The 26,256-nt window shown below is 24.9% G+C and overlaps 1 protein-coding gene across 7 annotated transcripts in view; it reads right to left on the reverse strand.

The window, feature by feature from the left end:
- Positions 1-22,815, reverse strand: part of LOC114128469 (calmodulin-binding transcription activator 1) — a 117,506-nt gene extending 94,691 nt beyond the window's left edge. For 6 of the 7 annotated variants that reach the window (XM_027993000.2, XM_050205926.1, XM_027992993.2 and 3 more), the window contains exons 1-3: positions 22,450-22,815; positions 14,041-14,188; positions 9,695-9,786 (exon numbers count right to left, since the gene is read on the reverse strand). In XM_027993000.2, coding sequence (XP_027848801.2) covers positions 9,695-9,786; positions 14,041-14,176 — 228 coding nt within the window. In that variant the 5' untranslated portion in view covers positions 14,177-14,188; positions 22,450-22,815. Of the gene's footprint in view, positions 1-9,694; positions 9,787-14,040; positions 14,189-22,438 lie in introns of all 7 variants that reach the window. The other variant, XM_050205925.1, reaches the window with a different exon arrangement.
- Positions 22,816-26,256: the final 3,441 nt, after the last annotated feature.

Raw genomic sequence — 26,256 nt, forward strand, 5'->3', positions numbered from 1 at the left:
ACGATGTTATATTATATTATGTTATTTTTATGTTATGTTATGATTTTTTACTGTTTATACACGTAAAATAAGAAATAATCAATCTTAGTGTAAAATAAATAAATAAATAAATAATAATAAACACGACAATCAAACTAATGTAATACATTTTAAATTATTATTGAAATATTAAATAATTATTTTAATTTAATACTGACAAATTCTAATCTAAGTATTACTAAAATTTCATCTTTGTTTTTAAATCGATCAATTTTTTTTTTTTTTTTGTTCATCGAACAGTCAATTTAAAGAATACTGTGGTCTTATATCGAATTTTAGTTTTGAAAATACTCGTTCACACTTAACTTGACGCGTGTACGTGTATTTGAATTCTATGCACAATGTATTGAATAAACCACACTTTTTCTTCGCGATTCCAATAGAATTTGAAATTTTTCACTCACGACTCATAACTTATAAGTCATTTAAATATATATTTTTCCCATTTAGCCTGAGACCTGGAATATTGAAAAATATCCCAGGGCCCCCGACGATCGGTGAGCAGTTGAATGGGCCAGACCGACACTGCCAATTATTATCTTTTGTTATTTTAATTTTTAATAGTTATAATAATATGTTAAGCATATTATACAAAAAGAAATAAACGCGGTTTTATAGGCCGTACTATAAGATATGTATTATATTTACGTGCCTTTTAAAAATTTATGATGTTCGCAGATTACGCGCACGATAATCGTAATATTTAGTGCATAATATTATAATAACGTCGTCGTCATATTAACTACGAATATATTATATATATTATATATTATATTATGTTCGAAATATAATAACTATACATGTATGTTAATACCCTGTTAAAAAAAAATAATAATAATAATAATGATACAATTTCATCTCTCGTATCGTCCACGTTCAGAAAAATATATACCTATATTATATTCGTGTACATCAATATCATGTCTGACAGTCCTAAACATGAATTATCGTAATAAAATAATAATAATAATAATAAAAATGTAATGTCTACATTTTCATTGCGGATTTGTAGAAAGGAAGGTAATGTTTATAGTGAAATAAACATTTTAATTAAGTAATTGATGTTTTGTAATACAATTGTTTATTTGTTTGTACCGTTAACTACGAATATCATATTATTATTACATTATATTAATGATTATTGTGAAACGCGTCAAACACTGAGGTGTAATTAAACAATATATATTATAATATCCGTTTGTCAGTACCAAAGTGGACGGAAATGGACATAATTATTTGTAGAAAACGATTCTAGAAAACTACTCGCAATTGTTATTTCAATTTTACTATAATTATTGTATTTTCATAAATCGTTTTCAAATTTGAATAAAAATCAACCCAGATAATAGAAATTATTATACTATATATTATTTATAATTATTATAGTTTCATTTCGTTATCCATTTTAAAAGATCTATTTGTTTTACTTTTCTTTAAGATTTGGGTAGAATATTGTGTTATTTGCACACTCGCGCCGTGTATACGATTAACAACACAACGATTATCACAATATTATTATCTATACTGTACCCGCGGCGAATAATGTCGATTCGTTAGTGGCGCGCATGACGTTTCCTACAACCGACGACGAATCGTTTATTGTACAGTCTCACTAAACGTCTGAGATTTTCGATAAGCCCCCCCGACTGTGTATATACACTATTGGTACGATATCCGAGCGAATACGACGGCTGTGTGCTTGAAAAGACTATATCTACTCAGACGAACAAAACGAATACCACCATGAATTTCTTCCTTCCTGAACCGGCAAATCACATTAAACACATTGCATGCACCTCATACGCAAAACTGTAGCTCAAATAAAATATAGCGTGTCTGTGGAAATAATACTTTATGAAAATCGAGTGCGGGATTGAATATACCTATAACGGCGGCGCCGGTACACTCCTCTATAACTGGAACTCGAACTAAGTGCGTACAATATATTTGAACGTGACTATCGTGATATCGAGATTGTAACTGACGGAGTTAAAAATATAATATATCCGAGGAACGTGCACGTACCCAGGGCATCATGAAATCTGATATAGGGTTATCGATTTCCTTTACTGGAAAAACGTATTGGTTTAACGGGTATTATACAAAATTGATAACCTGAACTCTGCCGGTTCCTTCCTTTTTTTTTTTTTTAATCGGACTTGTTTATTGACAAGCTCTGAAAGATAGAATGAAAACTATCGCTACACGGTTTATACGCGGTTACATAAGTTTTAAAAAGCTAACAGAACCGTGGTGATGGAAGGCTTTCGTCCTCCTCTCTACTGCACTTCCGAAATACTATACCAAAACGTTTTTATTTATAATTTACATACCGTTTTAATTGCTTTAATTTTCATTGCAGCAGCGATGAATTTTCCGAAGACACGTTATGTGTCATCATCAATCATTCTTGAAATAAAATTATATGATGACTGAATTTTATTTTACTTATTACAACTTTTATATATTCATTTAAAGCATTAAATATTGAAGTTTCCGACGTACCTAATGATATCTATTATCTTCACCAAAACCAATAATACGCTTTACTTTCCTCTTAAAATGAGACTTTCTTTTGATTATCATAATATAATTAATAAAAAATATATATGAATGTATTGATAAATACTAACCATAAACAAAATATAATACGGCAAAATATTATTGGAAATAATTAAATATATCTGAAATAATATATCATGAAAAAAATATGTAATAGAAAACCACATGAAAAATAATTTTACTGTTCAAAATCAATGTAAAAATATTTTTATCCTGTGTACTCTCATTAACTATTCACTATACATTTTTTTTTAACTAGTAATCTTATGTAATTAATAATAAAATATTTTTTTTAATAGATAATAATTTTAATATTATAGAAATGTCTATGACTTTAAATAGGTAATATTTTAGTGATAAAATAACGTAGGTTAGGTTGAAACACAGATTTCAATAATAAAGCAAAATCTTAAATTATATCTTGAATCAATGAGATACCAAAAAGAATTAACAAAATAGAACCAGTACAAAAATTATGTTTTAGGCAAGGTTATTTGTTGGTGAAAATTATAAAAATGTGATTGACTAATTTACTGTTAAAATAAATGCTACAAGTCAGATTATGTTTTTGAAACTTTAATCAAATCTCGCTTTTAAGTTAAAAATAAATAAATGATTTATTTTGTTTTTGTTTTACTGTTTATTAAGTATACTCAAATAAACTACTCCTTTATGAGTTTTTTGTTTTTTGTTTCATGTTCATTGTTCGTAGAACGTACAAAAAAATTGCTGCGGCTTAAATATTTTGTGTAAGAGAATGTTTTGAAAATCCTTTAAGCATGGTAATTAACAAATATAAATAAATTATGTTTATTATGTGTACAGTAATTAGTTAGTATCCTACAAGCGGAGTAAAGAAGAATTTTAATCAAAATAGAGAAAGGTACTTAAATAGCTTTTGATTATGCTTAAAAATGTATATAACTAAAGCGTAAACATTTTTTATTATTATCAATTGTTTTATATTTAAATTTGCATAACCTAGTTATTTTTATTTAGGATTATAATATTAACTATATTTAATAATAATATATACTAGGTATAAAAAAAAGTTTAAAGTGTGTAATTAGTAATTACATAGATATTTACCTAAATAAAATTTACTTAAGATATTTTTCTGAATTAATTTTATTCTGATATTAATGACATAAATTATTTCAAAGATTTTGTTTTAAACAATAATTACACACTCGTTATTAACAAGTTAATAATATAATGTTGACAATATACTATATAAATCATATATATGCCAATATTCTAAGGTTAAAAAATATATGAAATTATTTAATATTTAATATTTACAATTAAAAAGTTTTATTTTTATAAATTATTAATATTCAAGCCTACTACTAGGTAGTTTATTTAATCATGTTTAATATTTGTATACAATACTACATTTATTAGTAGATTTAGTAGATTTTTTCGAATAAGGCGCAATAATAATGAATTTGAATGCTGCATAATCATACGAACGATTTTATAGTTATATCACTACAAATATAAAATAATAATGTATTATGTTTAGTTAATTAATAGTCAACTATAATATGTATATATTATTTTATATTTTATTTTGTGTATATATATATACATTTTTTTCATGTTACCTTCCCTTGGTAGGTCAGTAGGTAGCCATTATGAGTGCTTCATAATGATTTCTACAGAATACACAAAATTAACCTTAATATCTAAATATTAGGTAAATATACATGAATTAAGGTAATGGAACTTTAATATTTAAACTATACTTCGAGGAAAACTGTGGGAAATTCAAAACTAAACTATGGATAACTTATAAATATATTATATAGGAGTAAGTATTGGACAAAAATAAATGAATAAAACAAAACGCTGTTAAGAGTAAAGTATTGTCAAAACTGAAAAAAATATAACAGAACATAATTATACTATTATAATGGCATGTTTTTGTGATAACATGATTGATTTCAATATCAATTGCCGAGAGAGCAAATAGGCTCGGTATGAATTCAACCGTGAAAAAATAACTGATGACATTGTGTAAAGCATTATTCATTGAAACAAGAAAAAATTGATTATATATGTGTGTATGTATGTATATGTATATAATATATACATGTATATATGTATTCATGTACAAAACAAATGTATACACATTGAGGTAGGAGTAACGATAAAAGAGAGGAATGCAAATAAAACTATTTTATTACAATTGTTTTTGAGGGATGTTGTTTCCGGGCTGGTTCCAGCTGGGGAAAAAAACAATTTATTTCTTCATATAGGTGCTACATCATGGCTTTCAATCCCTCTAGCGATTTTGATTTCATTTTAAATATTAAGTTTTTATAATATCGATTTAGAGTTGGCCATAAAGTGCTGTTGGCATTTGCAACGATGGGAATTCGTCCAAACAATGCGTACATTGGTTTATTATCAATTTTATCAATCAATAGAATTCTTGCGTTTAGTGTTAAGAATAAAATCACAGTTTAATACTTTAATACTAAGACGATATATTTTTCAATTTTTTACAATGATTTATTAATTATGCCTAATAATAATAATAATAATAATAAAATGGTATAAAATATCGAGTACTTATCTTTGAATTCCTATTTCATTTCCAATAATAACATATAATGTGTATTGAAAAGACTTGTATAGCTACATAATATTTATAAAAGTTGAAACGAATAAAATAAAGATAGGAATAGGAAATTGATTATTTGATGATAAAGATTGTTCATAATGACAATGTGTGGCATACGTATAGTTTCACAAGAGTAATGTTTATGTATACAACTCGTCATATATATTCCCGGTTGTTTTAAACTTTAATTAACAACACTGTCCTTTCACTCAAGTCGTGAGTATTCTTACAATTCTTTTTATAGACAAAAACAAAAACTATAAAATTACAAAAATGTATGTTGGAATAATATTTAGTATATTTTCTAGATTAATCATGAAAAACTGAGTATATTATACTCGCTGTTGGCCATATTATTATTGATGAAAATATATAATGGTTATGACAATGGTTCTTGTTATCCTTGGTAAAATGTCGCTTTTAAAGTATAAAATAAATAATGGGCGTTCAAAATAAAATATTTAACTACATAATAATAGTATAGTGTTTTAATAACACGCATTATGTAAAACTAATTAGATTGATAAGAATAAATTACATAAATTTAAAAGAAACTTGTGACGTATATTTAAATATTTCACATAAGTATAAAATCTATCCATAAAAAAATCTCTACAGCGGGAAGCTGTATGGTACTAAGTTTAACTATATAACAATATGAACTTTGTATAACTACGTCATAATACATTTAGAGCATTTTAATATAATAATAATATAAAACATTGTAAAAATGCATTGTAAAATCAAACCAATGTTTTCAAATAACAAAATGATCTCATCAATTTGGTAATTAATAATTATAAACCGTTTTTATATAAAGTCCTTGCGTCATTGGATTGACATTGAAGTTCAATTACGAATACGAAAAATAGTGTCAATTCAATACAATGCACACGCGCGTATACTAAAATACTATACGGACAGTTCCTTTAATGTCAACATACACACACAGACGTACATAAATACATAAATACATACATATATACATACATACATACATACATACATACATACATACATACATACATACATACATAATACATACATACATACATATATATACTTACATACATACATACATATATTACTCGATATGCGAACAAGGAATCATTAGAGAAAGAAATAGAAGATCCCCAACTGAGCGATGGAATTGAATTATATGAACGCACGTCAGCCGAGTCACGGGTGATTTTATAGAGACGGGAAGGTAGAAGTCTAATAGAGTATGAAATCCGATAAATTCGCCGTTTTATATTCAACCGACGAAACGGCGTAGGGTGGAGTGGGGAGAAAAAGCCGCCCTCCTCGTGAAATCCTATCGGACAGCCAGTACCCAATGACGTCTAAATTGACATTTCACATACGTAACAAACTGGTCTTTGCTAGTTTGAAATGAAAATATATTAAAGCACGCTAAAATTCGATAATCAAAGATCTCTGGTAATTACTAGAAATCGGATCGATTTCTATTCCTATGATAGTTGATAGGTACCTACAATAGTTTCGAAATTAATTTTAATAAGTAGCGCCTCAATTGATTTATAAATAAAATAAGTACTTGAATTGGTATCATTTTAGTTTTTAATAAGCCAATCATCAGTAAGTAAAGAAGAAGTCTGCTGTCCAAAAAGTTACCAATACTGGGAAAGTTGAATATTGCATTAAATTACAATCAATAGCATTCAGTGATATAAATAAATTATTATCATTGAAATGTCAGACTAATTAAATATTGAAATATGAATAATTAAATATTATTACCATAAAATAATAAAGCTAGCTGAATTCATTGACATTATGAATTTGAAATAAATGAACAGTGAAACTTTCTACTTATATTACAATTAATACATATTATACAACACAAACATTTAAAATAAGATTAATATTTAATTTTCATAAACTGCTGACGTAAAAATCACTGGACTTTTAAATCACATGTATTTTTTTCAAAAAAACTACAATTTAAAATATTTATTTAAGTTAAAGAATATTTATTGAAAATTTGAATATAATTGATTCATGAAATTAGTACACGATAACACGAAATGAGGTAAGTAAGTAGATATATATAATAATAATACATATTAAAGTATAAATATATATCGATAATAATCTGTATGAATTATACATTTTTTTTTAAATAATTATGAAAAATATTATTAAGTTATTGACACAATTATTATGAATTTATGAACAAATAGCGAATCAATTAAAATTATTTTTAACTGGGTTCTTAACACTTGCTCACTTCTTTTACATTAACGTAAGAAAAATGGTTTTATTTATTTTTATTTTTTATTTGAATACGATGATATCCAACGTTCTTCGGTGAAGTTTACCAAAAAGGTTTATTTTGCTATATTGGATTAACATACTATCATTTACTTTTTATTAAAAAGTCTCAAACTTAAATTGCAAATTTCAAACCAAAAACTTCAACAATAGAATAGATTTTTATCAAATGTTTTAAAATAATCTGTATTGAATACATATAAAATAATTTGAAATCGAAATTAATCGAATCGTATATTCACTAATTCGCTATTATTTAAATCTATGCAAATAAATAATAATCAATTAAAATTTTCTATAGATCTGTTGTGTTTTAAATTAAAACATAAAGTATTAAATTTAAAATATTTTAGTACACACAGCATAAAGAAAAAACAGCAACAACATTACAAAACCAATAACTCCTATGGTCTAATTAGGAGACAATTAATGTTTATTCTTTAAAACAACTTATTTAAATTTTAGTAAATAAATTAAATGGCAGACGCGTAACGTTAAATTTTAAACAGCTTTAAAAATATAAATCTACGATGTACCTCCTAGAAGAAAACAAGAAAATATTTGTATACATTTATGTATATAATATATATATATATATATATATATATATATTATACTGAATTAAGAATTGATCTTTATTGTTTTCTATAAATTTACAAAAAGAGCAATAAAACAACCTACCCGACCAACTATACGAAATCCTTTAACATAAAATTAAAACGAACGGAATTGTATACAGAATAATTAAATAAGTATTGACAAATTAAAACGTAAATAAATAAACCAGTAGTTAAATATCTAGTAAAAAAAAACACTTACCTATATAAATGATAAATAATAAAAAAAAATGTATCTAAAGTTTTAATTTTTTATATATTATTTTGTACGTCGCCTGTTGAAATACACAACGATTTTTCAACCGTTAAAACTTGATATTTTAAAGTTTATTTTCCCATGATAAAGATATGTCATCTACTCGTTATTTATCATAATAACTTAAAAGTGTGAAGCCTCCACAAAGCACTTTCCACAACGTCACACATTTTTATGAGGCTTCAACATAAATATGTGTACAAAATATATATATGTATTATAATTTAATAATCTACTCGCTGTTAAACCTTTGAACTGATATATTCGCAATAAATAATTATAAATTGAAATTTAATTATATTTTTTTTTAAACATCTGTTTCACCTTCCATATTCGAATATTTCCGAGATCAATATTGTAATTAAAAAACCAAATAAATTCAATAATTAATTTTTATCAATGTGATTTTTTTTTTTACTATAATATATTAATATAGATACTAAATACGTAAGGTATGTTATGTATACTACATATTATATTCATGGTTTAGATTGAATGTTCTACAACTATTTAATGATTTATGTTACGCCTTTCATTATAACCAATTTTATACACACATATTTTTTTTTGTTGATAAGAAGTTTCTTTAGCTAAACTTTAATTACATTTGTTGACAGAGAAAAGAATCTATAATATTAAATCCATCAAATAAGTGGCTGATTACTGAGTCAAATTATCGGAAAACTGTCTGCGTGTAAAACAATAAAATTCAATAACTAGCTGCAGCTATATGTCTCATGAGAAATTACACTATACTTGATACATTTAATACTTAATTTTTTTATGGCAACTTAAATTCTAAAATTTATTTTAATATACTACATAATAATATCCAATATGGGGCTTTTGTGAAAACATTTATCTGATTTTCTCCAAAAATAAGAAACTCTTTTTTATTTTTTGAAAAAAAAAAATCAGAAATTCAAATGAAATAAACTATAGTTTGTGTGTATGTGTGGAGGGGAGGAGGATTAATCTGATATAATTTACCGATTTATAAACTGAAACAGTCAACAACCACTTTATTGTTCATTTAAGTTATTAAATATCTGTAAACATAATATGAAAACTGATGTAGGTAATTGATATGATTGTTATTTTAAGAGCTTTATAATATTTATTTGTTTGTTATTTAAAGATAACGTTATACATAGAATATCTATAGAAAAATGTTGCTTAGACAGTTATCATAAAAAAAAAACTTAGTCTGTGAACTTTTTAACGTACTAAGCACTATAAAGTCTAATCTGAATATCTCAATAGTATAGTTTTATTAATAACTTCATTGTAGCTTACCTCGTTAGTGTTCCAGCGATGTCTTTGAACAGGAAAATGCTCAGCACGTGGCAAACTCTCCAAGTTATCTGGCAATTTAATTGGTTCCCCTTCTGAAAATGTAATTAAACGTTCATGGTATGATAAATATTTTATGTTTATAATCGTTTAATGGATATAAAACACATTAATTATATTGCATTTATATAGCATACTTGGGTACTATTAACAATTTAATGAAATTTCAAAAATATCTAAATGAAATTAATATTTTATGTTTAAAAACAAATTATAGATGAAATTCATTTGAAAAAATTGAATGAATATAATGTTGGTTAAGAACAAGTTAAGCATATAGAAAACTAACAAAATAAGTACCTAGTTAATAGTTATAAACAAAGAAATATTTACAATGATTGTATAATAATATTTCATTGTATGCCCTTATTATTTTATTATATAAAAACAAATTACTTATGCAAATAATAATAAAAAAAAAAACACTTATAAATATCTATCCGACTTCATACATTTTTTAAATTGGGATATAAGTTCAAAACTTTAAGCTTTTAAATATATTAGAATATAATTTGATATACAATTAATTTTCTAAGAATGAGTAAACAATTTTATCCGACTTTATGTTATTTACTCAAAATATATCAGTATTCCATAACACGAAACATAATTTTTGATTAACTCATTTCATTCAAAAAGAAAACAATAATTAGTTGTAATATTAAAAATTATATTATTAATATTTATTTAACTTTCTTATAAAGAAAATATTTCAGTTATACTTTAATGCATATAAATTTAATTTTTTTTTTTTTTTTTTTAGTTATTAAACATTTAGTTTAAAAAAATGTAATACAAACTAAAACTACGTCTATGAATTATTGGATTAAATATTTTAGAGATTGTTCGTTAGCAATTAAGTGATTTCTAAGCTAGCTTAATAATAAGTAATATTATCAAGCTTTATAATATATATGTTTAAATTTATTTTATCCTTTTTTTCTTGTGTTTTATTTGGATTATGCCTTTGTCAATAAATACAAAAAGTCTGCTCATGTGTAAAATAAAATATGAAACACTTATATTTTTAAAGTAAATGCATTAAGACACGTCCTTTTCTTAACAAAGTATAAAAGTTATGACTGTGTAATAGAACATAAAAGGTGTAAAATGGTATTACACTAAAATAAAATAAAATACCGTGTTTCAACATCACTATAATAATTATAGACGTTATAAATTCAAGTTTTCTAAGTTCGATTTTCATTATTCGTACTATACTACTATGACATCATATATAAAAAAAAAATGTTGATTATTTAAATTTAGTATAGAAGTATATAATATTTTCTTCTATACCATTGTTTTAGTTTTTAGTAGATAATTTATCAAAAACGATGAGACGACAAGTCGATAACCGTATAACGAGCATAATTTTACTTATTAATTATTATAAAATGTATACATATTATAAATATAGACTGTCAATGTTTAATCAAATGAAAATTGTGTGATAATATCTGTTATTTTTAAATAAACCAAAAATGTGCTTGTCATGCCAAATCCCTCATTTATTTGTAGTTCATCAGTCATCACTAATGAATCCCAAGCATACATTTTATATTTTAATGACATTTATTTAAATTGTTATTGATCACATTATTATTATATTAAACTGGTAATTATAACTATAGTAACTTTAGTTATGTTGTCTTAATGAGTTAGACTTTGGAAATACACTGCTTCATTAGGAATAGTCACAGTAAACTTATCAACAAACTCACAGTTTGAGTTGTAACAATAATAATTACTGACTTATGTCAAAACCTTTGACCAGTTTTTAGTATTAATACTGGTATAATATTATAACATTAATTAAATGTTTAACGAACAAAATAAAAAAATATTTTATTAATATTAAGTATATAAAATATATGCGATCAGTCATTTAAGGAGAACCAATATATATCTATACTAAAATGACTAATATTTTAAATTTTAACTCTAACACATTTTGGATATAAATCAAGATAATTTAAAATTATAAAATGCTCACAGTTTAAAATTAAAATAATATTAAAAACACGAAATTACTCTTACAAAGAGCCCTGAATAATTTATTTAAAATTTAATAATAGGTCAATTTATTTCAATATTAAAAACAACATAGTAGTAAAACAGATGACTCTGGACATTAAATTTTTTATGTTTTGTGTTATTAAGACGTATAAAACACATGGGAGTATAATATCCTCTTAATAAATCTAAAAAAGTAGTTTTTACAAAACAAAAATAAATCATATTGTTCAAGTAGATGAGTAAGTACTTATAAAAAATTACTTTTTCATACTTATCTAAACTCTAAAATACGAGGAAACTTTGAAAAATTGTAATGGACAAATTTATTTTTATTTTGTTAGATAACTATAAGTAGGTACCTAAAATATTCAAAAAACTCTTATTCGTATAATATATTTTAACTACCTATAATAACTGCTATAATTAAATTAATTAGCGATTAATAATAATTGCTTTAAGACTCAAATCGTAACTTCAGTGTTATAAGTTCATATTATATAATGTGATTTAGCAAAGAAATTATATTATAGGATACAAAATAATATTAATCTTGATGTTATAAATACATCTATTTAGTGTTAAATTTCATAACATTAAAAGAAATACTAAATATGTGTTATTTTTATTATAATTTCTAATATAAGAAATTACAATCTCGAACAATATTTTAATACTCACAGTTGGAATTTAAGGAAAAGTTTTTTGACGAATTTTCCATTAAAAAGTGTCTTTTTGCATTTCACTATTCTATTTAATTTCAAAAAATCTATAATAAATAATACAGTTTTTAAAATAAAAAAAGTTTGACAAATAAGTTTTAGTTTTTATAAAATAACAAAAGTATAATTTCATTATATTATAATGAAATTCGATATTGGAGACTTAAATAAGGTTGTATACAGTATGCAAATATATTAACTAATGTATTACTATTAAGTATTATTATTATTATATTCAGATAGTAAATAAAATATATAATAAAAATATGAACATTGTAAATGTACGAATATAAAACAAAATAGTTTAAATCATATTTAATTTAAACGATATGTTATACAAAAAGGTTTGTCATTTGTATGTACTTACGTATTTTTTAGCCCATAAATAATAAAATTAATAATATTTAGTAAATATAATATAGTATGAAAATTAATTGTGTTAGTAAAAATACTAACGATATAGAAACTTCTTATATGTACACTTTAAAATAATAAGGTTTTGTATAGTATGATTAGTTCAGTTTAATGTATAGCAACCTACATATTTAAATAGTTACGTTAAGTCATAAAGTTCTGTAGTTAGTTTAATCGATGACTAATAATCATTATAAAAATGATGTACTGATAATGTATAATGTGTAATGTAGTGAATCATTTGTCACTCTATTTTATCAATGCAGAATACATGTATAATATAAAAATCTGTAGATACACAGCTATTCACATTGGTTTTATTCTAGGTGCATCTAATGTTTGTCATAATAATATTCGTTGCAATTTCGAATACCCATTTTTCATTAAAAGTGTATGCAATTGCCATGACAGTGTCTATAAGTGTGTTAGCAATGTACACCCGATGTTTATCTAAATTGCAATGTTGGTTAATAAATCGCAGTGTGAAAAATAAGCCAGATATCTAAATCATGGGCTGTGTATTTGACAGTTTACGAATTGCATTTGTAAATAACATCATGGTTGATTATATTTTTACTGTTTACCCCGAAGGGGTTTAATATATTTTACTGTTCACATTTTTATTTTTAAATTTTGATCTCTAAACGAATCTAAAAACGACGTACCTACTACCTACCTACCTCCAAAGGAATGTAGATTTTAATTACGATTTCATTAAATAAAAAGAACATTACTCATATATATTTCGATCTTCAACAGTTCAACGAACTACAATTTATCTTTTTATATACAATTAATTTCAATTAAAGGGCATATCTAGTGAAAATATATGTTTAGTGTTCTCAGAATTATAATAGTTTAAAGAATTAAATGAACATTTAAATAAATTTAAAGTTATTTATAATCCAAATATGTCTATAAAAATGACTAAAACTTGTACTAACACAATATGAATATCAGAATATGTTTCCATTCAATGTTAATTCTTGTTTGAATGATGATTCTATTTTATACCATGATGAACAAATTATAAACTAAGACTGCCCACTGTATTGCTTAATTTTTAATACTTTTATGATAAGTTATTAGAACTTTTGTTGTATTGAAAAATAGAAATAAAAATAAAAAATATATTACTTTGATTTAATGGAATGTGATTATTTGCGTGGGTGTGAGTTTGTAGATGTATTCTCGTGTGGTGTTGTTGACTGTACAGTGTGACTGTTTCACCCGTACAATACTCTGCAGTGAACGACTCATGACGGCCAGACATTTTTTTTTTTACCTGAAAACAAAAAAAAAATAACATAATATATTATTAAGTGCTAATGAATAATTTATTCTATACTTTAGGTAGATGATATTTTAAAATAAAGTAAGACAAAAATGTCATATTAATATTAAATAGGTACATATTACTGGTATTTAACAATTCATCTGGATTCATAAATTCAACATTAAAAAGGTACATATTATTATATTATAATTTATAAAATTTCCTATTTTAATAGTATAATATTATGAATTAATTATTTTATATTTAAAACTGTAACTATCAAAACTAATGATGTAGTTATATATAGTTTACTTAAATATAAAATAAAAGAATAACGCTTCGATTTATCACTTATTTAATAATGTTAGGATATTCTTCATAGGATATCTAAAATTTAATTCTGAGCTTATATCGTCTCGGCCAATAACTATAATCGCCTCTCTATAAGTTTTTTTCTTATTTTGGCATGGGATTTAGTTTAGGAACTTAGGACTTGGTTGATTGAATCAAAACATTCAACTATTTTGTAGTTTTGAACCTCACTTTAAATTGAATAACAACATTCGATTGAATATACTTGTTAGTAGTTACCGGCTGAAATATATATATATATTGTAAAACTATTAATTATTAAATTACAATCTTCAATAAGATGTAAACATAATAAGCTAAAAAACTACATTTATAATATATTTTACTTTATTATATAAACGGAATATTTTTAGTTTTATTCCATAAATAAATACTTTATGTATGTTTATCATAATAATTGATCACCATTTAAAATAATGAATATTCCATGCACTGTGTGTAGAATTGTTGATACTATGCAAATTTGAGTCTTTTGCGGTATTATGCATTTGAATAATCATATAGTTATTTGATTTACCTACGATCAACTCTAATTATGAGATAGGATTTTATTTCGATTGGCATATCGTTAATATAATATCAAAATATCAGCTAAACATCTATAAGACTGTGTTTAAAATTATTGTTACAGTTTATCGATAAAATTACCATTATTTAATTTTATTAATATCTACGCCTTAATAACCATATGCACCCACTACAGTATGTCATTACGTTTATGAGTATATGCTTTCAGTACGTATTTTTTTATAATTTTTATTTGATATGTTATCTATCGAGCCGTTGGTTAAACGATAAATTTCTGTGTGGAATAATTTAGATATAAATATATTTTAAACAAATTGACAATACCGTACTAGCAACAGTACAACCTCGACTGCATATGTAAAATAACGCTATGATATATTATATATTATTTGCATACCTATACACACAATAATATAATATGTACATTGTACATTGTATATCAAACATAAAGTGCAAATGTATTTTTTTCATACAGATAGTTTGCCGTAAACATTGAATTTACTTGGCACGTCTCGTCTTTGTCTTCGCCAAAATGTTTTTGTGGTCGACATTGTGTCTCCGCGGTTTACACGAACATTCTTTTGTGAATACTCCTCATACATTTATAATATTATATTGATGGTGTATAGTATGAAGGTGGATATACAGTAACTGTGTGTTTTTAGTAACAAATCAATATTTAAAAGCCCACATATAAATGCAAGAAATAATATACACATAAACGTCTCATGTGTATACAACATATATGCGTAGGTGCCATATAATTACACGGTGCAATATTATATTTAGCAATATTATAGGTAACTAGTTAAACATTAAATCATATTATTTTAATACATAACATACCCACATTATTATACTATTCCATTTGAACCAATCGCACGATATTCACAGTTTACACAGACTTATTAAATGTGTTGTTTCTATAACTAGTAACTACCAACAATCAAAGCAAATAAACGATGATGGTGTTTTCGTTTGTATAGGTACCGCACATCATATTCCACTATATCGTTAAACATAATTGAAAAGCTATTTAAGTAACGACTTAAGACATGTTATTTACTGTTCAAAATCAACATTATTATTAAGACCGGAATATTAATACGTTGGTACATTTCAAAGAAGTAGTGGTAAACGAAAGCATATCTCAAAATACACAAAACTCAATAAATACGTATTTTAGGTGAAATTGGTATGATAATAATTATCGTAAATCGTAATCGAATTATTACGTAGCGTCTGCAACAGACTGGAACTTATATGATAGGTCTCCCACACTACATTTAAGTAAAGCTTCTTAGTTTTCAACGTTTTAAATTGATTTTGCAAGTATCGTACCTATTACTTTTATATTAGTATTTATTTATTTTTAAGAACTATAGTCGTAGTGGTGCCATTTTGATTGTTTAAAATAGTGCTTCCAAATATTTAGGTGGGTCAAACTTTTACACTGCCACAGGATTATCACAGAAGGTAAAGTAAGGTTGTCATTCTAGATTTTATACATATAATGTAAAATAAGTATGTAAAAAATAATAACATAATAATTAAATCTTTAACTTTAGGCATGAACTTTGTCCTCGTTTCTGTGTCAATTATATGTCAAACTATTATTGAGAAGCTAACTTATTTGTATTTCGTTTCCAATGCTCACAAAGAATCATATCATTTTAAAATTGACATAATATTATTGGACTTAAAATATTTTTATATGGATAAAATAGGACCACTTCTTTATTTATACCTTGCGATACCACAAATGGAACCTTTGTTAGTGTATTAAAATAGGTAAGATTACTAATTCACGATTTAAAATAAAAATATTAAAGTCCTGCTCAAATTGAAAAGTAAAGTTTGAAGTGTAACTCTATACACTTATACGGTTATAATTTACATGTTTATTTTTCTAGCTTCAGAGTTTGATTTGAATCCAATGATTAAAGTTGCTCTAAATTTTGAAACTTATGTAATATGATTTATATTTTCAACAGAAAATTACGTCACTGAAAATTAAATTCATACATTTTTGTCTAACAATCATGTGTTATGTTTCTGTCTCCAAATCATGTTAATAATTAAAATCATAATATAATACGTGTCCTATGTTATATTTGTATAACAGGTATAACTGTATGATATGTTCGTTTCTCAAATATTTATAAAATTCTCTAAATACATTGTTAAAATAATTTTAACTAATATTGTGTCCTTGGAGTGTACATTTCTTATTTGAAAATTAGATTTACTGAGATTCAAAAACTCTCCAAAGTCTAGATTTATGAAATGCACCTATTACTAAAAGAACTGTCAACATAGGTTTTGTATATTGAAATGCAATTATCAACGCTTTGTTCTTTTTTTTCTTATAAAATCGATTGTACAGTTTTGTAACATTAAAGCCTGTAAGGTCTTCCGCGCCAACTTTATTTATCTGGGTTAAAACAGATATTTTTATTGTTAATTTTTAATTGTTCTTATCATAAATATTAACATAACTTTTAAATATAAATCTATCAAAAATTATTTTAATTTAACTTCTTATTACCCTATAAATAACTTATAAATGATTAAAGAAATTAATAATTTATTTTGTTGTGATTCAAATGTATGTTCCACTTACTTATTTTAAAAGTTATGATAATTTATCTTCATCAAAGTATTCGTTTATAAGTATATGTTTTTATGAAAATATTTTAATTTTACTAATAATTTAAAATTCTTTTATTATATTTCCTCAGAAATTTATAATTTCAATGCCTTGGTTATTAGATTAAAATATTAATTAATACAAATGGTAAAATTTTTTTCACTGAAATATATACTTAAATGCATACATTTTACGTTGATAGTTATAAAGTTAACAAGTAGTAATATATATTATATATTTATATGGCTATATTATTCACAGATTTATTTTACGTTATTTATGAAAAATTGTACCTAAAGCATTTAATTTAAGCACCTTTTAAATCAACATTAGTATTCAAATGTTGATAAGTGATAACACATAAATATTATACTACTATTTTCAATCTCTAAATATAATAACAGTATATATAAGATGTCTCAACTATCAAAAATTAAGGCAGATGAAAATTTGTTTCCCGACAAATAAATATAGTTTTTACTTTACAGTATTATTGAATTATTGTAAATTGTAGTTGATACCTACAAATTACAATCACTTTCAACGATTATTTGTCGATTTTTTAAATATTTAACATTGAATATGTATTTTTACAATGGAAACTTATTAGATTTATTATAAATATTTTAGTTTTACAGTTTTAATAAAACTAATAAGAATATGATTTTAGGTTCTACACTCGATAAAATCTATTGGTTTTCCAATATTTTGTTTTATGTACACAAAAAGTTTTAGAAGAATTGGCACGGCTAGAAATCTTAATTGGTTTAGCAAGTCATTTACTATTTTCCAAAAATATTATAAAAAAGAAAAATTATAGAAAACTTTAATTGGATTTTCCCATCAGTGCTATAACTATTAAAATTGTGGATTATTATAATATTAAATTTTCATTGACGATAGAGAAAATTATTAATAAATAATAAACTAATCCGAATTTCTATGACTATATTATTATTTTTTAGTCTTACACGCATACACAATATTATGCTTTAGTATACAAGTACCTAATATATGATCAAGAAACTACAATTTTAAAGCTTATATAGTACGATTTTTTGTTATCTGTAAGCAAACTATGATTATTATTTTTTATTTAATTAATAAATGCATATAAATCATTTGTTAATAAATTATATTATTACAGAGTATTATTCCAGTGATAAACATTTTATACACCATATAACTTTTATAATACTTAATAAAGTTAATTTATGGTTTCAGGTTATTTTGTCAAAAATAAAATGTCTAAAGACAATAAAATATATTCAAACTTCAATACAAAAAAAAACGCTTCATCGTTGCCAAGAGAAACGTCGTAAAGTTGATAATTGACAATAGTTTATTGATTAGTAATAACATAAAATAGATAATTCGGTTTAAAAAGAGAAAATTTAATCCACTATTTATACAAGAATACAAGGTGATTTACCAAGCATGTTTACCCTCGTCTTTTTTAATTTAAAAAGAATTCTTTTTAACTTGAATAATACGATCATTCAATATAAGGTCCATCACAAAATACGTTGAAATATCTAGGAATTTAAAATCACATATATTCTATGACTTATACTTCAAAATGAATGACCAAAATTAATAGAATAACTTCTATCATTTTATACATTAAGGTAAATTGGTATATCTACAGTGATTTATTACGTATGTTCATACCCATTTTTTCTTGTGTAATGAATTTATTGAGATTTTGAATTTAAGAATTTTAAGTTTACTTTAAGACAATACATTCTACTGATTAAATGCTTTGTATCGGTTAAAGGTTTGCTTTTAATGATTTTAATTTTTTTTTTTTTTTAATGAAAATTATCACTTTATTTTTCTAAATAGATATTTCAGATGATTATTTTTATATGTTAATGTATCTAATTCGAAATTCAAACAAGTGGTTTTTGAGTTATTTAACTTTGTGTACTTTCCCAACTATGTCCATGATACTAGAATATATGTTTAGAAATTCTAAATGTATTATAATAAAATATATTTGAAATTTATGGGAACTATAATGATTTAAAAATCTTGATGTTAACATTAATCCATCAACATTTTATAATTTTTGACAAAATTTACAAAATTTCATAGTATAATAAATTCTAGATCCAATATAACATATTGAGTTTTATATATTTTTTCGAACAATTTTTAGGACTAATCCTCAGTATGTTTATTTATTTTAATAACTTAAGAACTATCTATTCTATTTTTGATTTAGATACAGTCGAAAAATTATCTGGTTAACAATTTTAACAAAAAAAAAAGTCAGTTCCAATAAAACCTTGTACATATGATAATAGAATACATTTCAATTTAAATCTAAATTATCAAAAATATTATTTATAAGTATACTAAAAAACTCATGATATTAATAAATGTATTATAAAAAAATTGCGAGAGAGCATGCTTGGTAAACCATTCTCTATAAATATATAAAAAAAATATAATTCTTCTTCTAATTTTTTTATATAAATTACGAAGTACAGAGTAAATGTGTTTTTTTTTTTTTAGTCATCTTCGCATACTCGTATAGTTAACATTATCTAAAATAAAACACAATTTATTTAAAAATAATACTATACAGTACAAACGTATGTTAAATATAATTTTTAAGCTATTCTGCTACTTAAATTCAAAATGGTTTTAGATAATAATCAATAGTATAATATTCTGAAATAAAATATTTATATGTTTACTTTTTAGTATGAATAAATTGGAACATTTGTCTGTGAAATTAAAAATATATTTTTAATTTTTTTTTTTCAACAATAAGATAATTACAAATATATTTTATTTTGTTTTATATTTATTATTAAGTTATATTTTGTGATATATTTGATATTTAGGTTAAAAATATTTCTTGAATTTCAAATTTAAATAAGTGGATTATTAAATATCTATATTCTTTAATAAAATAACTTGAATTTTTATTTTGAATCGATTTCTAGTACAATAGATAACATTTAAAGACATGAATCAGCATTTCTATAAAAAAAAACTTATCATAAAATCTTATTTTGTATCAACATTAAAATAATATTTATACTGCTATTCTTTAAAAAAATATAATAAATGTAAATTGTTTATACAGTTTTTAAAAAGAAAACATTTGCTAAGGTATTATACATTAGATGATTAATGTATATATAATATATATATGTAATGATTCTTTTTTAAAATATGAAAACACACAAAAGATGTATAAGTGTCTTAACATCTAAAAACCTTAGGAGCTTTATTTAAAACCTATATATATCTGACAACATCAAATTTTTATTTAATCAGTACCAATATCTACCTTTTTTATTTGATTGATTGATTTTTGAATCAAATATACAAACACACAATTAAATAGTATTTCAATTAATTTTATAATAATAATTTTGGTTTAAAAAACAAATAAAAAAATTATAGAATATAATAAATAATTGTATATATAGTCCATATTTATATGGATACTCACTGTTAGTGGGTTTATAATTCAATTATCATTATAGTTTTTATTTAATTTGAAATCACAAAAAGAAATATAAGTAATGGAACATAGGTTATATTACTTGAGGTAATCCAAATTAGTAAAATAATAATATTTACCATGATGTACTATTTACTTCAACAAATCAACATAATCATTTATTATTTATAAATTATTATTTCAATTTCTTTACAATCATACTATTATTACCAAAAATTATGTAAGAAACTGTTTTTTACATCATACATTATTTCTAATATAATAGTAGATACTTTAGTACTTTTATTTTATGTATTAGTGTATCGCTAAATACTTATAACTGCGTATCTAACTTAATCTTAGAAGTATCAATATCAAACCTGATTTCTATATAGAATGGAACTTTTCAATCAATTATATTATGTGTATCATCATTAATCTTATATAATTATATTATAAAACGTTATTTTGATCATAACTCCCGGGGGTATAAACTTTATACGTAGGTACCTACTTATATGTTTGTTTAAAAGTTGTTTCATGTAGGTACCTAATTTAAAAGTCTAATTTAAAATAAAAGAATGACGAAAACGTTCATAGATTAAATGAACAATAATAAAAATACTTTAAAACCGTCGTTTATCGTTTGTTCATTTAGGTAGGTAAGTACATTAAAAAAAATGACTACATTATTTTCATAATATTTAAATAGCAACTTCATAAACACTATAAGCATACATTATATAAAACATAAAAGTTAAAAGTTTACTATTGTATTATTATTGTATATTTAGTTTGATAACATTTACAATGCTCGACATAAGAAATACCAACGACTTAATGATTATTATTATGGCCGTTATTCTAACTCTCAATAATTATTATATGTTCATTACTACCACACGTCGTTTGCTCTATGATTTACAAAAAGTAAATAATAACAGCTATTGTGTTTTCAAGTACAATTCATAGTCTAATAAAACCTGTCTTACGATAATATTTCCTACAAATATTTATAATACCTACCGTATCAATTCTTGTTACAAAATTGTAGACAATTCTCAAAGGATTAAGTTAAGGTGTTACCAATTATTATAAATATAATATATTACATTGAAGGAAACAAGTTTCTGATAGGCATTAGAATTTTTTATCTATTTTTGTCATAACATATTTATTTCAATATGTTTAAAATAAAATAGTATCATGGTCATATTATTATACCAATAAATACAATATACTTAACTGTATACGTACCGTCAGTAAAAATGACAGTCGTCTAAATTATTTCATGTGAGCTCGCCGCCGTATTATATTATGTAGCTGTGTCCCGTCGATCAGAAAGACATCGCAAAATCGGAGTAAAAAAATCAAGCTCAAAAATCACTACCGCTCGCCGGGTATCTATGGACTATAGATATCTGATTGAAAAAAAAAATGTCCGTCACTTTTGCGATGTGATCTGCCAGCAGTGGTAAGTATTGCGGCGACGGACGATATTACAATGATTTTACTTTACGACAACGTTGTACGCGACGGGACGGCCAATCGGACGATAACGGCGGAAAGGCATTGCGAAACACGCGTTTGTCGGACGGCGCAGCGTGACCGACTGGCGTGCGGTCGACACACGGCGTAGCCTTTGGCACAAAACGGTTCTCGGTCGGTCTCTGTCGGCGACGGTAGATTTGGCGGCGGCGACGGCGGCGGCGCTATGGCGGTGGTGGCGGTCGCGCCCCCACGCCCCTGACACGGTCGCCCGCGCAACTCTTAAGCACACCCGGCGGTGCAGTAAAGAATCTCTTTGGTGTATATCATTTTTTATAACAGACACACCGCAAAAGGTGTCTTGTGTGTATTTGAGTATGTGGATGTGTGTGTGTGAAGATATATGCGAAATACACACTTTTTTTTGTTGGCTTTTGGTAGGGATTTTAATGTATACATATGTAAATGTAAAACGTCTGTTTTTCTAAAAATCGTATCAAATGAGTTTACTACCAGTTGCAGCCTATGCGAAGTCGGGAGAAAAATATTGTAGTCTTTTTCGTGAAATTACAAAATCAATATTTTCCTATAGTTTTGTTGCATACATTTACGTATTTATTATACCTATATTAATAATAAAGTTGGTCATCAAACAAAAACTTGTGAGACTGTAGAAATCTTCAAACCTCATCAGTAGAATATACCTATAGGTACACTTTTAAATTTATAGTACGGAAATGAGGTGCGTAATCATGCTGACGATCCAAAGATGTTTTCTTCATTTGTCTCCATTGCACATTTAATAATAATACATTTTTTTTTTGCATTTATAGTCAACTGGAATATGAACGTGTCACATGTGCAAAACTATTCAAAGGAAAATTAGGTAATTAAAAGATATATTTTCGGAGGAGATTTGATTTGTTTGAGTTTATGTTAAATCTTAAGCTCTACTCCGACTTAAAATAGGGACTACGTAAGTTGCACTATATGTGCGTTTATGCTGTGCGCGAGCGCACGCGTTCATCCAAGTTAGCTTAATAAAGGTTTTAACCATTGCCGTCGACATCGACAGTCTAATCGGTCTACGGGTGAGTGGCGGCGGTCAAGTTTTCTCGGAGCCCACAAAGTTTTGGGTCCCACCGGTCAATTATAGTCAATTACCGCTACGCTACCGTCGATTTACCCGGTCGTACGGCTTGAAAACCTATGCATTTTATTGAACGAACAGATGTTTGAGACATTAACTATCTGATACAGCTATACAGAGTTTCTGGAAAACAACTTAGATCTTAATCATAAAAAAATCCTCTTAGTACGAAGATAGCCGATACGTTAATATCTAACGTTTTGAATCGTTAGCAAAAAGTCAGTTACAACTTCGATATGACAAAGTTTTGTTTCGTTATTACTTTTTTTTTTTTTTTCGCAAAGTAAATATATAATATAATGGTAAATTTGATTCATGTTTTTTTTAATATTATAAAACTATATTTACAATTTATACTTCGAAGCATATAATATAAAATTAGACGACATATTATAAAACACAACAATATGACACATGTTAGGAGAGAGGTCGTCCAGTGGTAAAGCTCAGGGTTATTAATTTTTTCTTCTATTTTTTATAATTAGTAAATCTACTGATTTAACCATCCAACAGATCCCAACATAATTTCCTTTGGAGAGGACGCGAGGATGCAAGTTTAGTGATTAAAGCTTAAAGGGTATTAAATGAGTCTATAATAGTTATAAGTTAGAAATTATATTCTTATAATGTTTTGCAGTTAATCGATTTACTGATTCTATTTCGAAATAATTTTGAAATGTGAATTATTTTAGATTATCACACTATGTAGTAGAAAATATAATACGGACAGTGATGGATTGGAATGTTTGTATTAGGGTAAAAATGTACGAATATATGATGGCTTAACACGTCCCCAAATTTGAATTGCATAGGGTCAAATAAATCTTATTATTAGACTATATCCCAGGTCTAAGGTTCTAGGAATACGGTCAGACTATATCTGTCTTGATTGGACATGGCAGTCTTTAACAATAATAAAACCGGCAATGTGATTTATCATTATAGTCAGATTACGTTTGACTATTTTGATCATCATGGTCGAAAATAAAATGTATTATTTCTTCCACTAAATCATCCAAAGATGATGTGTAATTACTAATTTTAATTTTAATTTTTTTGTAACTAAGAAATCTAAGACTTAAGATATTTTAAAATTACATCAAATTTTTAGTTTAGCATCATCTATATTGTAATATAACTTTCAAAATGCTACATAAGTTTTAAACTATTTATATTTAGTTATTTGTATAAGTGTTAGAAATTTGTAAATAAATCGTGATCTTAGAGTAGGTTAAGTGTAGGTGTAGAAAGTTAATTTTGATTTAAGTATTGAGTGAAGTAAATGGAGGTATTCTACTATTGAGAATATTTTAGTTTTATATTTGATACGGTGAACCCCAATTGTTAATCGTGTATTAAATAGGACATCAGAGTATTTAATTATCAAAGATATCAGAATCGGTATTCCTTAGAATTGAAGAGAGAGTAACTAATTTTTAGTGTGAATAGAACATATTATCATATTAATTTGTCAGGATAATAATTTAATTATTAATAATTTTTAATTTTAATGGTCATTCATCAACAAACCCCACTGTGTTTGGAGAGTATTTTAAGTTTCTAGAGGGTCAATACTCGTTATCAGGTAAAAGTATTGTGTGTTACCATATATATATAAGTGGCCACAACTATTTTTAAGGTTTTTGGAATGCTAGCCGAATAAGTTAATAAATAGATATATTAGAAAAAAGGTTGCTATCTTGTGGTAAATATAAATACTGCTTTAATTTGGTAATATATGATGATATGAAATTAGTACCTATTTAACATATCGAACTTTGTAAGTAAAATTTTCTAAGTATGACCAAATTATCAAATAATATTGTGTATGAAAAAACTAAAAAGAATACTGATTTAAGACAATGCTATTTGAAACCAGTCAAAAGCTTAAGATACATCAAACAATAATCCTAGGTGGTATTGTTTATTTTCATATGAGATGAAATTTAGTCTGTTAATCTGTGCATTGTATGCATCTATACTTATTGTAGACTAAAACTGTGTAATTGCCGTTTTCTTTGTTTATTAGATAAATATTCTGCTGTTCGTATTTTGCATTTTAATTTTGATGTAGTAATTAATATGTAATCGGTTTTTTTTTTAAATTCGCATTCATATTATAGCTTCTACATTTTTCAATGACATGGACCAAGTAAAAGAAAAAAATTGTATGCTCTCAATTTGTTTAGATAATTTTGTTTTGTTATGCCCTGGTGTATATAGCACAGTGTTAATTTCAATATCCAAGTACCTATTAAGTAGGTAAATTTGAATCATTTCACTTCACAATTTATATAAAGTCCATATTTAACCTTTATTGAACACAATGTTTCTGAATACCAAGGAAAAAAGTTTCCAAGGGCAAAATAGATTAATAATACAAATATGTTTTAAGTGAACAACATCAAAGAAAACATTTTCTATTA

This window comes from Aphis gossypii, chromosome X (genome assembly GCF_020184175.1).
Source record: "Aphis gossypii isolate Hap1 chromosome X, ASM2018417v2, whole genome shotgun sequence".
Lineage (NCBI taxonomy): Eukaryota > Metazoa > Arthropoda > Insecta > Hemiptera > Aphididae > Aphis > Aphis gossypii.